Source organism: Poecilia reticulata, chromosome 8, assembly GCF_904066995.2.
Source record: "Poecilia reticulata chromosome 8, P_reticulata-male-v2, whole genome shotgun sequence".
Lineage (NCBI taxonomy): Eukaryota > Metazoa > Chordata > Actinopteri > Cyprinodontiformes > Poeciliidae > Poecilia > Poecilia reticulata.
In genome coordinates, this window is record NC_088837.1 from 23,420,524 (window position 1) to 23,435,408 (window position 14,885).

The following is a 14,885-nucleotide window of genomic DNA, read 5'->3' on the forward strand; positions in this document are numbered from 1 at the left end:
CTGCTTTGCAGACTTAAATTTCAAAGCAAGTCACAAAAGAATGAGACGATTGTGAAAAGGAAAAATGCAACTAAAATGAAATCACAATTTATTAGCAGCAGATTTAGAGTGAGTCTGCACAGATGGATGAATGAATGAATAAATGGAACGTTGAATAGGTGGATATTTGTTTTAAGTAAAGCCTCATTCATTGTCTTAAATCTTAAACCTGGTTGCTAATGACGTCTAGCAGCCGTTAGCGATCACTAGCAGTTTTTAGTGCTTCTTAGCGGTTGCTAACGGTCGCTAGCATTTGCTAGCGGTTGCTAACGGAAACGCCCCAACTCGTGTCGTGTGTCGTTGCAGCCGAGCTACGCGGACCAGCCTGGGATGGGGATGATGTCGGGTCTGGGACTGGGCTACGAGCGAGGCCAGTACGGCCCGGGTCACGGCCCTCCGCACGGTATTATGCGGCAGAAATCCATCGGTGAGGTTGTCTGTTTCTTCCGTCTGCCCCTCGTCCGCCTGTCTGTCCGTCCTCTAGTCCAGTAGACTCTGACTCTGTCTTGTCTGTGGCTCACAGTATGTACTTCACCTGCATCTGTACGCTGTACGAAATCCTTTAGTCGTTCTCTGGTCTGTTTCCCAGTTCTGTTTGTGTGTGCGGATTATTTACGAGTAGTCAACATGTGAATCAGGAAGTCACACATCACTGAAAAAATCCCAGCAGATAAACTTCACAATATTTTATCGCATCTTTAGCAGTCCTGCGTCCTCTTATACACACAAAATGCAGAGGTGGGTAGTAACTAGTTACATTTACTTAGTTACTTTAGTAACTTTTTGAAAAAAATTACTTTTAGGAGTATTTTTCCTACTGTACATTTTATTTTTAGTTGAATAATATTTGTATAAAGCATCTTACTTGAGTAACATTTCTGGACTGAGTAACTTCATCACTGCCTGTAAGTATTAGTTTCATTGTTTTTCTTTTGTTTTGTTTTTTACTTCCTGAATCAGTTATTTTTTTGTTATATTTATTCGTATTGTTTCCCTGTTAGCATTTAAACTGCTACAAATTGGAGATAAATTTTGTCTCTTGTCTGCTTACATAATTCTTAAATATCAGACGTTCTGATCCGGTACTTTAGTAAAAACATGCTGCTGCAGTCCTACTTTTACTTGTGTACCATTTTTGGGTACTCTGCCCACCTCCGCCAAAATGTGACAGTTTCTTTTCATGTGATGTTTGATATTTGTAGTTCTAAGCAACAATATAAATTCAGCAGTAGTAAAATAAAACATCAAGGACTTACTCATGGAAAAGTGATGAGCTGTTGGAGAAATCAATATAAGGTTTGGTTGTTTCAAGTTATGGTGTAAATCAGCCCTGAATTTTTCACCTAGCAACTTTTCAATCACTCCTCCGACTCTGAGTTAGAAGTAAGATGCTGACCCTTCATAACTGAAATTAACTTTCCAAGCACTTTTACACACACAATTCCTTTCAAACGTATTCTTTAAAAGTCTTAAATTTGAGTTGGTGTAGTTGTATGCTTCCATGTGAACAACAGATCATATTTTACCATTTAACGCTGCTGTTTAGGCCTGGCATGGTAACAGTTTTTGCTGGATAATAAATTGTCCCAGAAGTTATTCGATAAACGATAATATTGTTGTTTTAAGACCATTTTCATGTAATATAAAGGTAATGGCATAATAATGCAGGAAGGCATTCTCAAAGATCAATAAACTTTACATTTTAGTGAACATTTAACACTGGAACTGGAGAACACTTTAAATATCCAAAACAAACGAACTGAATTATGAAGCCTCTGTAAGAAAACTTGTGTTTAAAAAAAGCATCAAACTAAAGAACTGGTAGAAAGAGAAAATTGATAAATAATGCATATGAAAATGATTGAGCCAGTTTCAATTTATCATGCGATTAATTGATACACTGTTTTTTGCAACAGGCCGAGTGTTGACTCACTTTTTGTTGAGGAAAAGTACCACTGATTGATTTACATGCTTCTAACTGAGGAACTGAGGACAGACTTCCTTGGGCAGGCAGATTCAGACAGACACTCACAACTTTACTTATCCAACACTTTTTTGTTTAATATCTGTTAATTTTCTGCATTGTTGTTTGTGAATCCTGCACTGCAGGCGTGCCTGAGGAGGAGAAGCAGTTCCTGCATCCTCCTGCGATGAAGTTTGCGCGGAGTCTGTCGGTGCCTGGTCCGGACGATATCCCTCCTCCTCCCACGACGGCTCCACCGGAGCCCCCGTTCTCCTCCGCTCCACCACTTGGTTGGAGAACAAAGTTGTCCCAGCAGCCCTCTGTCTCCGTGTCCCAGTCAACGTCCAGCTCTGCGCACTACCAGCCCTTCTCCCAGCCGGGGCACCTGAGCCAGGGTGGCAGGGAGAGGGCGGGTGGTCCCACCACCGGCCCAGCAGCAGACCACGCCACACCGTACGTTCACGCATCTGCCCATACAGCTCAGAGCAGGACTGCGTCGCGAAAGGTTGCCTATACTGGGGAGCCTGTTGGAGCTGGGATTGGGGCCGGTGCAGGCGCTAAACCAGCAGGCTTGAGGAGAGGCTACAGCACAGCCGTACCCCCGTCCAGCATTGCTACTGTAATGCCCCAGCAACAACAGACTACCCAGAGTCAACCCCAGCGGGCAGACCGCAGCACAGCTGGAGCAGGTGGCCCTAAAGGAGGGGCCAGGAGAGGCAAGGGCCCTCTGGTGAAGCAATCCAAGATAGAGGAGCTGCGTCTAGGCCAGGGAAGCCTAGGGAGCAAAGACTCGGTAGAGAAAAGCTCCATTCCTATCCCCACCATCATTGTCAAGGCTCCCTCAACCAGCAGCAGTGGACGGAGCAGCCAGGGCAGCAGCGTGGAGGCTGACGTCCCCACGTCAGGGGAGATGGGTGACACAAAAACGCCTCACGGCCCTCCTCCGTCCACTCCTGCTCCACAGCCACCTGCTCCACCCTCCATTCCAGCACCACCACCTCCATCTTTGCCTTCTATTCGAGCCCAGGATAATCTGGACTTTACCAGCCAGTTCGGGGCCGCCATTGTTGGCGCAGCTCGCCGAGACAGGGAGAGATTCCTCGAAGCCCGACGAAAGAGTGCCTCCTTGTTCATGTCTGCTGAGGAGGATCTGAGTCTTGGGATGAGCGAAGCGCTAGGAGGAGTATCAAGAACTCAGGTGTCCCAGCAGCAGCTAAACACTCAGCCTGAAAGCTCGTCAACACGATTGCGCCCTTCCAAGTCAATTGATGAGGGCATGTTTTCTGCAGACACCTTTATCCAACACACCCGGAGTATGCCTCCAGCCTTCGGCCTACCGGAGTACTCCTCTACGGCCCTGGACTATCAGCCCAAATCTGTGCCTGCTGATCTGTACACAGCAGCAGGTCGACAGCCAGCGCCCTCCGCCAACACCACTTTTATTCATCCTCTTACTGGGAAGGCGCTCGACCCCACATCACCTCTGGGCCTCGCCCTGGCGGCCAGGGAGCGTGCTCTGAGGGATGACAGCAGGATAAGGAGAGGAACGGAGCACCTCTTCACCCGCCAGATGTCGAGCGTCGTGTTCCCTTCGTCTGCTGTCACCTCTCAGCCAGTTTCGTCCACAACGCAGTCTTCAAGCTCTTACCTGGTGACCTCCTCTTCTCTGGCAGCTACCACACCCACAGTCGGTCGCCCACCCTCACCCAGAATCCTCCGAGGAGTGGGGAGTACTTGGGGGGAAGAAGGTGGGGAGCGGGAGCGGGAAGGGGGAGGCGCTCGCGAGGGTCTTAGAGTTCGGTTCTCAGAGGACAAAACTGTCCACACACACCACTATCAGTCTCAGCCATATCAGCCGTCTTACAAAGAGCGGGAGAGGTCGCGGGAACGGGAGAGAGACCACTCGAGGGAGAGGGACATGAGGAGAGCAGAGCAGGCTGCTGAGAGTGCGCCCCCACAGCCCCGAAGACCCTCTTTTCTCAGGATGGAAAGTCAAGCCGATGCCTATATGTTGTCTCTCACCCCTCCTTCTCCTCCACCAACCATTACCCAGCAGGCTTCTGGAAGCACAGGGAGTGGTATGATGGTCCTTCCTCCACCTGCCCCTTCAGTTGACGCAGACGATGAATTTGTTTATGCAGACCCCCTCCCTCCTCCGTTAGAGTTTGCAAACAGCTTCGACAGAGGGGGATCGGGATACTCGCAACACGCGATGCTTTCCAACAGCCTGATCCATCGGCAAAGGCAAGTCCCTCCCCCACCGCCTCCTCCACCGCCTCCGCCGCCCCCACCACCTCCACCCCCTCCTCAGAAAGAGCATTATATAGGTGGCTTTCCTGCCCACACACCTCTGCCCTCTCCCCAGGCAGGAGACTCCACTGCATCTAGCCTCACGTCGTATGACAGCGAAGTGGCAAATCTGACTCAGTCTGCACCTTCCCCTTCACAGACATCACCAAATCCTCCACCCCCTTCCTCACCCTCAACCCTTCAGCCAGCCATGGGTCTTCCTCCTCCCCCTGCAGTCTCACCTCCACCTCCCCCTGGAGCCGGTTCCTACCACAGACCCTTTTCAATGTCTCACCACCTTTACAACAGCACTCATGCATCCGGGCGATCCTCACCAACACCTCCCCAGCATGCAGTCGCACCACCTCCAGCTTACCGAGGTCCCCCCTTCACCGCTGCCACGTCCGTCCCACATAGGGGCACCGCCTCCCACGCAACAACCGCTAGCTGTGCTGCTACAACCACCACTGCTGCCACAAGCACCTCCACTCAGCTCCATCAAGAGCGAACACACCCTGCTCATTCGACATACTCCACTACCATCACAGGACGGACAGGCGAGCACCATCGTACTCATCCCACTGCCAAAAAAGGAGAGTCCCAGGAAACGGTTGTGGACTCTGGGATTGAGGAACTCGATAGCCGCAGTAGCAGCGACCATCACCTGGACAGCATTTTGGGCCTAAGTGGGGCTGGTGTCCGAGGAGACAGACTGGATCGGGGAGAGAGACTCGGGGTTGGAGGTACAGGGCGAATGGGAGGAGGTGCAGGAGAAATAGAACGAGGAGGAGCGGACTTTCTGGAGTCATACATGAGCTACCTGGATGGGCAAACCTTTGAGATGCAGAATGCGACGGCTGCAGCTTCCACCTACCCAAAGACCAGCAGGTTTAGAGAAGGTAGCCGCGCTAGTGACTCGCATCGACAGACCAGCACCGCGCCTGCATCGTACCACTCCCACAGGCAAAGAGATGGGCAGGTAGAGGACGACGTAGAGGAGGGACTCGGAGACGACGAGAGTGGTCAAGACGGGTACGGGATGAGGGACATGCAGAATTTGGGCCGTCCCACGTCGCCGTACTTTGAGAGGCCGCGCACTCCTGAGATGAGACCCCTATGGGGCGACGGCCAGATGAGCGGCGATATGGGGAGCCAGTCCGGGTCGCTTTTAGAGGGGAAGAAGATTTACCCCCCTGCATCCAGTATGAAGCCAAGCATTATCACTGAGCTGAGCAGCAAATTGCAGCAAAGAAGTAAAGACAGCTGGAGCAGCCACAGACCACTGAGCAGACACAGGTCGGTAACGTCGTCACATCACGTTACTGTTAGCATCGTCACTGCTTCTTCGGATTTCTAGAGATTCTCCTTTCCGATAAATAATTGGTATATCTTAGGTATATCTAGAACAGTGTTTTTCAACCTTTTTTGAGCCAAGGTACATTGTTTTAATTGGAAAAATCACAAGGCACACCACCAACCAAAAATGCAAACAAAGATACTCTGTAGCCGCCTATATTACATATATAGTCATTCTTATCAAAGTATCTTGAATAGGAATCAAATAAACACAAAAATTTATATTTATCATAGTTTGCATGTCTTATTTCAAATTGCACTTAACATGTCCACTTCAAAAATACACCTGAACAACACTGTGGTGTTAAATTTAAAGAAGTTGTAGAAAAGTGTTTTACAAACTAATCCACAATCATTCTTATAGCCGGAATACAGAAAATAATTCTTATTCTGAAAGAAGCAATAATATTTGGGAAACATTTCACTTCATATTCACTGTTACAAAATGTCAATATCTGTATATTTTACCCACCTAGTGTGAAACCTGTGCATGTTTGGATGAAAACAGTTGATTTCCTGGCAGAAATTGAAGAAAGACAAAGTTCTTCCTCAACAGCTCTCAGTTTCTCTCTCTGGTTTTAGTTTTTATAGTAGCCAGACTAGAGAAGCTCAATTCACACAGACATGTTGTGGGAAATGGACCCATGTTCTTTCCAACCCAACTACTGCTGAGCTTCTCTATCTTTTCCATCACTGTCATCACAGTCTTGCTAGGTACAACACTCTCACCGCTACCTGTAACATTCATGCATCACTAATTCTCTTGTTGTAATGTAAAATGTTGTGTACCTACTGCCATCTAGTGGTAAGAAAATTACATGATTACACCGCTAGTCACTGCTACAGCAGACACTCGAAGATGGCATTATTTGCAGATAATTCATTTTCAAAAAATATTTTAAAACCAATTATCGTATTTTTCGGACTATAGAGCGCACCATACTAGCACCTTCAATTTTTTTTGGGGGGGAGGGGAAAAAACAAAAAAAAACTGGAAACCGCTCTGTTTTCCATAAGAACCCAGCAGAGGGCAGCGTCCTAATAAATCTGCTGTAAGGACGCAGCCCCCCGTCTCCAAAGCCGTAAAATTGTGATATCACATTCCTTACAGAAACTCAGACTGTATTAAGCAATTACAGCGGCTCATATATTAATCGAGAGAGTGCACACCTCTGATTGCCACCACATAGCCGTTTATTCGCGAGCCTTCGATTGTAGCATGGCTAGCGGTAGAACACACTTCCCTCAGTCAATAAATGCACAGTTGTAATTGTTTTATACACTCCTCTGGTTTTTGGCAGGTATGTGATGTCACAAAAATGCATCTTGGGAAGTTAAAATGTCTTAGCACAATGCTACGTGATAATATATTGGCTGGCATTTGCAAAGCAGCCAATCCAGGAGCGCCATTTGCTTTCCTTTGGCCTGATTGGCTGTAGCTCCCAAATAGACTCCATTGTGTTTAGTAATACATATTAATGTATATTTGGTGTTTTAACTTTTAAAACAGGCAGTTATGAGCGATTTTAGAGGGGATCTCAACTGTTTGTGGATTTTAGCTATAGGCGGGCGGCTGCGGTACCTTTAATGATGTAAATTATCTGGAATTCATCTCACTGCTGTCTGATCTCTGGTGTAGTTTTGTGTTATCTTTTTTTCTGCTTCTGTTCACAGATTCTCTGAAGACTCCGCCTCCGCTCTGAGCCCGCCCTCTGTCCGCTCCCAGTCTCCGTCTCCAATATCTTTATCGCAGCCGTCCTTGTCGCCATCCCCAACCCCGGCCTCCCAGTACCCAAACTGGGGACGTTCCCCATCTCCTCAGCCTCCAGCCGCACCTCAACCTCCGCGCTCACATTCTCCGCTGTCCCCGACGTCGTACTCCCCTTACCCTACGTCTCCCAAGCACAGACCCGTGTACCGGACCAAAGCACTGGAATTCCAGTTCATCCCCAGTCGAGAGTCCCGCAAAGCAGAATCACACATGCTCCAGCGCCGACGAGCTCCGAGTCCGCTCATCTCCCAATCAGAGAGGCCCAAAGTGGCCCCTCCCCGCCCGTCGTCGCTTCCCCTTCTCCCCACTTCACCCCTGTACAGTGCCATCTACGACCTCCGCGGTTCAGTCACCCCACCGTCACCTGGGAATCCTCTTGGAGACCCGTACTTCTCACCCTCTCCTCCCCTTTTTGCCCCCTCTGGAGCTCCTCCGCCTCCAAACTCCACCTTAGTTGTGTCGCGATCCCTTTCTCCAACTCATTTTCTATCCGGGACGTCGTCTCCACCCCTGCACCCCCACCCGCCGTCTACCTGCCTGAGTTACCCCCACTTACCGCCGCCTTCCCCCACAAAGCCTTTCGCTTCTAAGCCGCTGCCCTACTGGACCAAGTACGATGTTGCAGACTGGCTGGCGTACCTCAACCTTGGCGAGCATAGAGAACGGTTTCTTGATAACGAGATTGATGGCACCCATTTACCCTCTTTAACCAAGGAAGACTATCTGGATCTGGGGGTGACGAGAGTAGGACACAGAATGAACATAGAGCGAGCCCTAAGGAGTGTAATGGACAGGTAAGGTTTACACCTGTCTGTCTGGAGTAGAGCTGCACTGATCCAATATTAATATCTGTATCCCAATATTGAAAACAGTTCTAGACTGGGTAGACAATGTGCCTGATCCATAAGGGCAGATCTATTCAGTCTAGTTCTATGCGTTATGCTCTGAATAACGTAATGCTTTATTAGACCTGCCAGAATAAGGATTTTTCTGGATGATAAATTGTCCCAGAAGTCATCGCGATAAACTACAATATTGTTGTTTTGAGACCATTTTCAAGTAATATAATTGTAATAACGGCATAATAACACCAGAAAACATTCTCAAAGATCAATTAACTTTAAATTCTGACGGAATCCGTTTCAATGGGAGAAAGCCAAGTGGGAGAAGAAGAGAGATGATAATCAGAATAGCATGGAAAGGCAATGGCCAATTTTAAGGGGCAACACAAGATCAATCGATTGGCTGCAAATGGGCCTCGGGCTTCACTTTGAACACCTTTACTGCAAACAATTGAGCACCAAAAATAATTTCAACTATTAGAATCTAAGATGAGTCAAAAAACCTTGAATTGTTTCATGTGTTTGTTTTTATTTATTCTGCCCTGAACTCCCAAGGAAAAGGGAAAATTCATTTAGTACTTTGGGTTTATTTTCACAGATAAACAGCGCCCTCTTCCTGTTAGTGTTGAAATTCACTCTGTAGAAAATGTGTGTTTCCCTTTTTTCTTTTAGTCCCTGTTCTAGGATGAAATGTTTTTTTGTCCTGCGTCTCTCTGTCCTCAGGTTGTCCAGCAGCCCGTTTCCCATTTCTGTCCTCTCTCCTCGGGACGGGCAGCCTGAAAGGAGGAGGGACGACGGGAGTCGGAGCTGAGGCCGCGTGAAGGAGGAACAGGGAGGGGCTGGAGTCCATGTCGGAGGATTCACACAGATTTCACACGGAAAGAAAGAAGAGGATGAAGAGCTGATGATCTGTAAACCCGCCGGCTGGTGCTCCTTGATTTACATCCATCCAAACACAACCACAGCAACACAATCTAGCTAAACCTCCTCTCAGCGAACACACGAGGGTCTTTATGGCAGCAGATTTCAGATTTATTAACTAGAACAATCACAAAGCAGAGGGCGCATTCGGTAGGGCTGCAGAGGTGAGTCCTAACAGCTGATTGGTTGTTTTTGTGAAGGTGAGAGGATTCAGATTTTGGCTTCCTGTGAGACGTTTGAGGAACATGTCTGCGTGTCAGAACGTAGGAAGGTGTTTTTTAAAGAGCGAGGCTCCGTGTGCTTTATTTCACCGTAGAGTCATGGTAAAAATTAATCACACCCTTTTATTTTAAATGTCAGGGGATAAAATAAGTAATCTGGTCTTTACCAAGTTAAAATCTGCAGTTTTATCCTCGGTTATTAACTTCCACCGCTCTGATAGCACAAAATTTCCAAACACATGTAGGTACTTTCTACATTTTTAAATATCTCTGACTGTTTAAACTTGAAGCAATCTGCAAAGCTGAAGTAAAAGTAAATCTTGTTTATGAATTTAAAAATCATCTGTTTTAAGCATTTAATGGCTTTATTATTATTAGGGGTGGAAATCTTTTACTTTCTCATGATTCGATTCAAAATGATTATTCATTAGGATTTCAGTTTTAATCTGTAAAGACTGGATTTACTCCAGGCGACTTTGCAAAGCAGAATGACATTAAAGTCCCTTCTTCACATTTATTAAGTTTTAAATATAGGTTCATGCTTTGTTTTGTTTTCTTCTACATCAAACTGAAGCTTGTATGTTCTGCAGCACCAAGCTAACAAAACTGGACCGTCTTTCCGTCCTTCAAGTCCCACAAAAGCAGTGAGGGTGTATTTATTTTTAATGTGGAATGTTTTGTTTAGGTTAAATTCATATAATTTAAAATGAACCTATTATGTAAAATTCTAATTTTGCTTGTTTGTGTACTTTCATTTGGGTCTCAACTGCTTCTAGAAACAACTCAAGCACTTAAAAAACCTACACCCAGCTGCTTTTTGTCTGGAAAATGAGCCGTTTCCATTGTAAGTCGCATTCAGCAAGCAAAGTGCCGCTACATAGCAACGCAGCACAGCTCCAGCACATTTGGTCAGCTGGTTTTACTGCTGTATTTGCTGTACAATGGCTGCTGGAAAAGAGATGGAGTTTTTTGTGGACTTGCCATTCAGAAACCACTTGCTGCATTCTTGTTGGTTGTGCAGGAGGCTCCACTTCTGCTTTTCGAAGATGTACGGTTGTACGATTGGACATTTGTTAGCAGTGATTTTCACATACAACTGTAAACATTAAGTTAGGGGCGTGGCCAGCAGCAGCTTGCTTGGATTTAAAGTGACAAGCCGCCGTAAAACAGCTCACTGTGAACTGATCAGACTAAAATCTCATTATCTAAGAATGATTTTGTGCAAAAAATTTAATATGCTTTGTTTGGCAAAAAAAATTATTTTCAAGTTGTGATTTTGGACCTAATTGGATCTTTTTTCTTTTTTGTTGACTTACCATTCATAAACCACTTGCTACATTCTTGTTGGTTGTGCAGGAGGCTCCACTTCTGCTTTTCGAAGATTTACGATTGTATAATTGTGCATCTGTTTGCAGCCATTTTAACGTGTGGCTGTAAATGTAAAGTTGGGAGACGTGGTCAGCAGCAGCTTGTTTGGATTTAAAGTGACAATTCGCCCTAAAACAGCTCAAATAGGCAAATCTGACTAGAATAAAATATCGTTATCCAACAATGGTTTTGTGCAAAAAATTTATTTAACATGTTTTATTTAGACATAGGTCTGTCCTAACTTGTTCAAGGAAGCATAACAGGTCACCTTTAAGAACTTGGTAAAGTCCAGATTGTTTTTTTTTTTACTTCCTGATCCATTAAACTCTATAATCGGATGAGGTTGTTCTTTCTTCTGACAGCAGCTTCCTCATCTTTCCGAGGAGTCCAGGGAGCAGACCGGTGTCTTCGCTGTGTGTGTGTGTGTGTGTTTATCTGGCTGCGATTGGTCACGTCTTGTTTTTTACCTCATCGCCGGTTGGGCTCTGTCCTCACTGCGGATCCTGTGTGCTTTTGTTTATTTTTCCATAATGGCTCTTTGTCATCTTATAGTGACGTACGTACAGACTGGTCACTGTATCACAAATTTGTAGCAAAAATAAGTGCCCAGACCTACATCATAAAAAGAATAAATGACTAAAAAATAAATATATATATATCTATATATAAATATATATGCACACAGTCAGGCACCCATGTTACTGTTATCCATGCCTGCATGCATACACCAACATGTAGATAAACACAAGCACTCTGTGTTTGTGTCAGAGTTTATTTAACACCTTATATATAAAGACGCAGAGATCCGAGACGCACCTGAGGACAGACTGTGCTCTGGATCCAAGAGAACGCGAAGAGAAATCTTTTTCTTCCGGAGAACAACTCTGCTCAGACCTTCTGGGACGAGGGACACTTGAAAGGAGACGGGAGGGGTAAAAGAAGAACTGCCATTATCTCCGTCTTTTCCCTCCCGGTCCTCCCTGCTCCTTCCAGGAGTGGCCTTTCTTCCCCCCTTCCTCCCAACGGCGAAACCCAAGAGAGAGAAACGCTCAGATCAAATTTTAATACTACGATTGTTCTTACAGTTTTTAAACTTTAAACGGGGAAACACTGGAACTGCTGTTGATATGAAGAGATTTGTTGCTACTGCTTATCGTTACTATCATCGTCCTTACTGTTATTCCGGTTTCGTCCTGCGCGGGCTCAGGTGGTTGACCGCTGTGGAGACGCTGAATCCTCTACGTTGTTTTAAAGTGAGAAGAAGCCTCGCGGACATAATGTGAAGCACATCGATGGGTATATTTTCCCTTTATTATGTTGACATGGCAACTTTAAAAGCCTCAAACTTTACTTTCCTCCTTCAAGGTTTATTCAGATGCTGTATCGATGTAGCAACTGTTACTGTGGGGAAGCCCAGGACATACGAGTATAGCTAGCCCCTGTTATCAGATCTGTGTGCCATGTTCTTCATTTTACTTCTCCATCAGCTTTCATGGCACATTAACCTCTTGAGATGGAATATAAGGGCTCTCTCATGACTTCACGCTTTCACGTCTCCTGCTGCTTTCCGAGTCCGAGAACACATCGATGCCTCCCATACGGGAGTCGCTCTCCCCTCTGCTGTCTTTCAGTCTGGTTTTGCAGAAGAAGAAAAAAAGGTTTTCATGCATCTTGTTGCACATATCATCACTCTGTCGATGTGAAATTTGCAAATGATGATTCATTTTTGTACCTGCAGAAGGTCAGGGGGAGATTATCTTAGAATGCATAAGGAAATAGCAATAAGGACGATGAAAATAATGGTCATTAAACACGGTTTAAGATGTAAAAAAAAAAAGTCTCAAGTTCTACAGAATCTCTGTCTTCCAAATACTGTTTATCATGAAGATGTATTTATTTAACTGTTCTGCTTTCTATACAGTTTGACCCGTTCTCTGCATCTTCCAGCTCCGCTCTGGTCGTTCTCTTTGCTCTCGTGTGTCGGTGCGATCACAGTGAATTATTTCTGCCATCTTTTGCATCAGTAACACCTTACAAGGAAATCTGAGTAGCAATGTGTAATACAGGCCAGAACTTCGGTGGTACCAACAGGAAGCGCCTGCTGTCCTTAGAGGTCACTTCAAGGGCGCCTATAGGTGAAGTACCAACATGGAATCAGCTAAATTATCAGCAGCAGATTCTTCCTTATGAATGCCTGGTTCACGCGGCGAGATTTTAAACCTACAAAACGCTTCCAGGGAGGAAGGGCACCATCGGGTATCTACAAGCGTTTCTGAAATCCAATCCTTGGCCCCCCGGGCCCTGCATGATTTAGATGTGTCTCTGTTCCAGAATTCAGACAATTGAATGACCTCTTCTGCAACCATCAAGTGCTGCAGAGGCCCGTTAATCATCACCCACAGATTCAAACCAGGTGTGTGGCAGAAGGGAAATACCTAAAACGGTGCAAGGCGGTGGGCCACTGCTGTAGGTCATTTACTGGGAACCTAGGGAGTTCTTACAAGTCACTTTACGGACGCGTTTATGAGCTATCTGTGGAGTTCATTGGGGTTATCTTATGGCTACTTACAGGGAACCTATAACCTACTTGGAGACGGTACCAGTAAGGTCCAGATATGCATAGTACATCTAAAAGTTACTTAAGGGTTTTTACTGGGAACCTATGGACTGCTTACAAGTCACCTTATGGATAATTACAAAGTACCTGATAAGTTCATTGGGGTTTTCTTGATCCTACTTCTAGGGAACCTATAAGGTACTTAGAGAAGGTTCTGCTAGGCCCAGATACTCAAAGGGCACCTAAAGGTCACTTTGGGGGCAACATGTAGGGTGTTTACTGGGAACCTATGGAGAGCTTACCAGTTACCTATGGGGGTAATTATGACGTGTCTGAGTTCATACAGGTTACCAATGGACCTGGGGGGTAACTTCAAGGGTCCTTATTAAATAAAGTTACAGGGTTCCACCCTGTGTTAAATCATTTCATTCTTCTATAAGTAATCAGATTTTAGCGTTCCAGGTTGTTTTGGGGGTTTTTTTTGTAGTTTTTATTTATAAGATGTAAAGCTAATCTTACATTTCAATGAAAAATATCTTGAAACTCTTTCTACCCCCATCAGTTCTCATTGTGTTACATGTTGCTACCAGCGTTTCTTGGTGAAAGTAAAAGTTTCTGTTCAACAGCCAGATGTTTCCATCAGATCTGCAAAATGTTCATGTAGTGTAAATTTAGCTCAACAGGAACTCATCTCTACTCTTTTGTGACTCTTGAGAAAACCTTTTTTTTTCTGGATTTCTTATTTAAAACGAGCGAGTGGCTCACATATCAGCTGTCAGGGGTCAAAGGTTACAGTCTGAGGGGAATCGGTCCGACTCTATAGAAAGCATTTTTCCTTTAAGAGATCTTTAAAAAAAAATGAGAGTATGAACTGAAGGTATCTTACAGAATATATGTATGTATATGTGATATGCATATACACACATTCATATGAATATATATGAATTTCAAATGTTTTAAGAGATAATAAATTGTTAGAATTATAATAAAGATAAACAAAGCTCTAGTTTGTGGTGGTTTGTGTTCCTGTGAAGAAACATTTTGCTTTTCAGGTTTTGTCTTCATCCTTGCAGATGCAGGTAAGCCTGAAACATTTTATCTGTGATAATTTCAGTTATTTACAGAAAAACATCTGAAGTGTCTTCAGTAAATAAATGGACGCTCCTACTGAGTGTGGAGTACAGAACAGGTCATTTGCAAGTTTGTGCAAGAATATAAAAATAAAATGGAAGAAAAAACTTTAAAATTCCTAAAGAACAAATTTATGTAAGTACTAGTTAGATCTGTTTTTCTTTTCAGTTTGGAATAAATGTAGTTTTACTTTTCCATCCCACACAAAAAATATTCATCCTCTTGACAATTTGCTTTTATATCCTAAAAATTAAAACGTTTTCAACGTTTCTCTAAAATAAGTTCTTATTTTCAAAATGTGACGTTTGCAGGTCAAGTTTTGATAGGTTGTAGTTTGCAGAAACATTGTTTTGTAAGTCACTTTATTCTCAAAATATAAGCGTAATTAACCTGGTCTGCAGGCTACGATGCCTGTCCTGCTCTAGTC

The 14,885-nt window shown here is 44.8% G+C and overlaps 1 protein-coding gene across 4 annotated transcripts in view; it reads left to right on the top strand.

Annotated features, from left to right (window-relative positions):
• Positions 1 to 14,333, top strand: part of shank1 (SH3 and multiple ankyrin repeat domains 1) — an 89,362-nt gene extending 75,029 nt beyond the window's left edge. For 3 of the 4 annotated variants that reach the window (XM_081610275.1, XM_081610272.1, XM_081610273.1), the window contains exons 23-26: positions 346 to 466; positions 2,149 to 5,587; positions 7,322 to 8,212; positions 8,984 to 14,333. In XM_081610275.1, the coding sequence (XP_081466401.1) occupies positions 346 to 466; positions 2,149 to 5,587; positions 7,322 to 8,212; positions 8,984 to 9,071 (4,539 nt within the window). In that variant the 3' untranslated portion in view covers positions 9,072 to 14,333. The remainder of the gene's footprint in view (positions 1 to 345; positions 467 to 2,148; positions 5,588 to 7,321; positions 8,213 to 8,983) is intronic. The other variant, XM_081610274.1, reaches the window with a different exon arrangement.
• Positions 14,334 to 14,885: the final 552 nt, after the last annotated feature.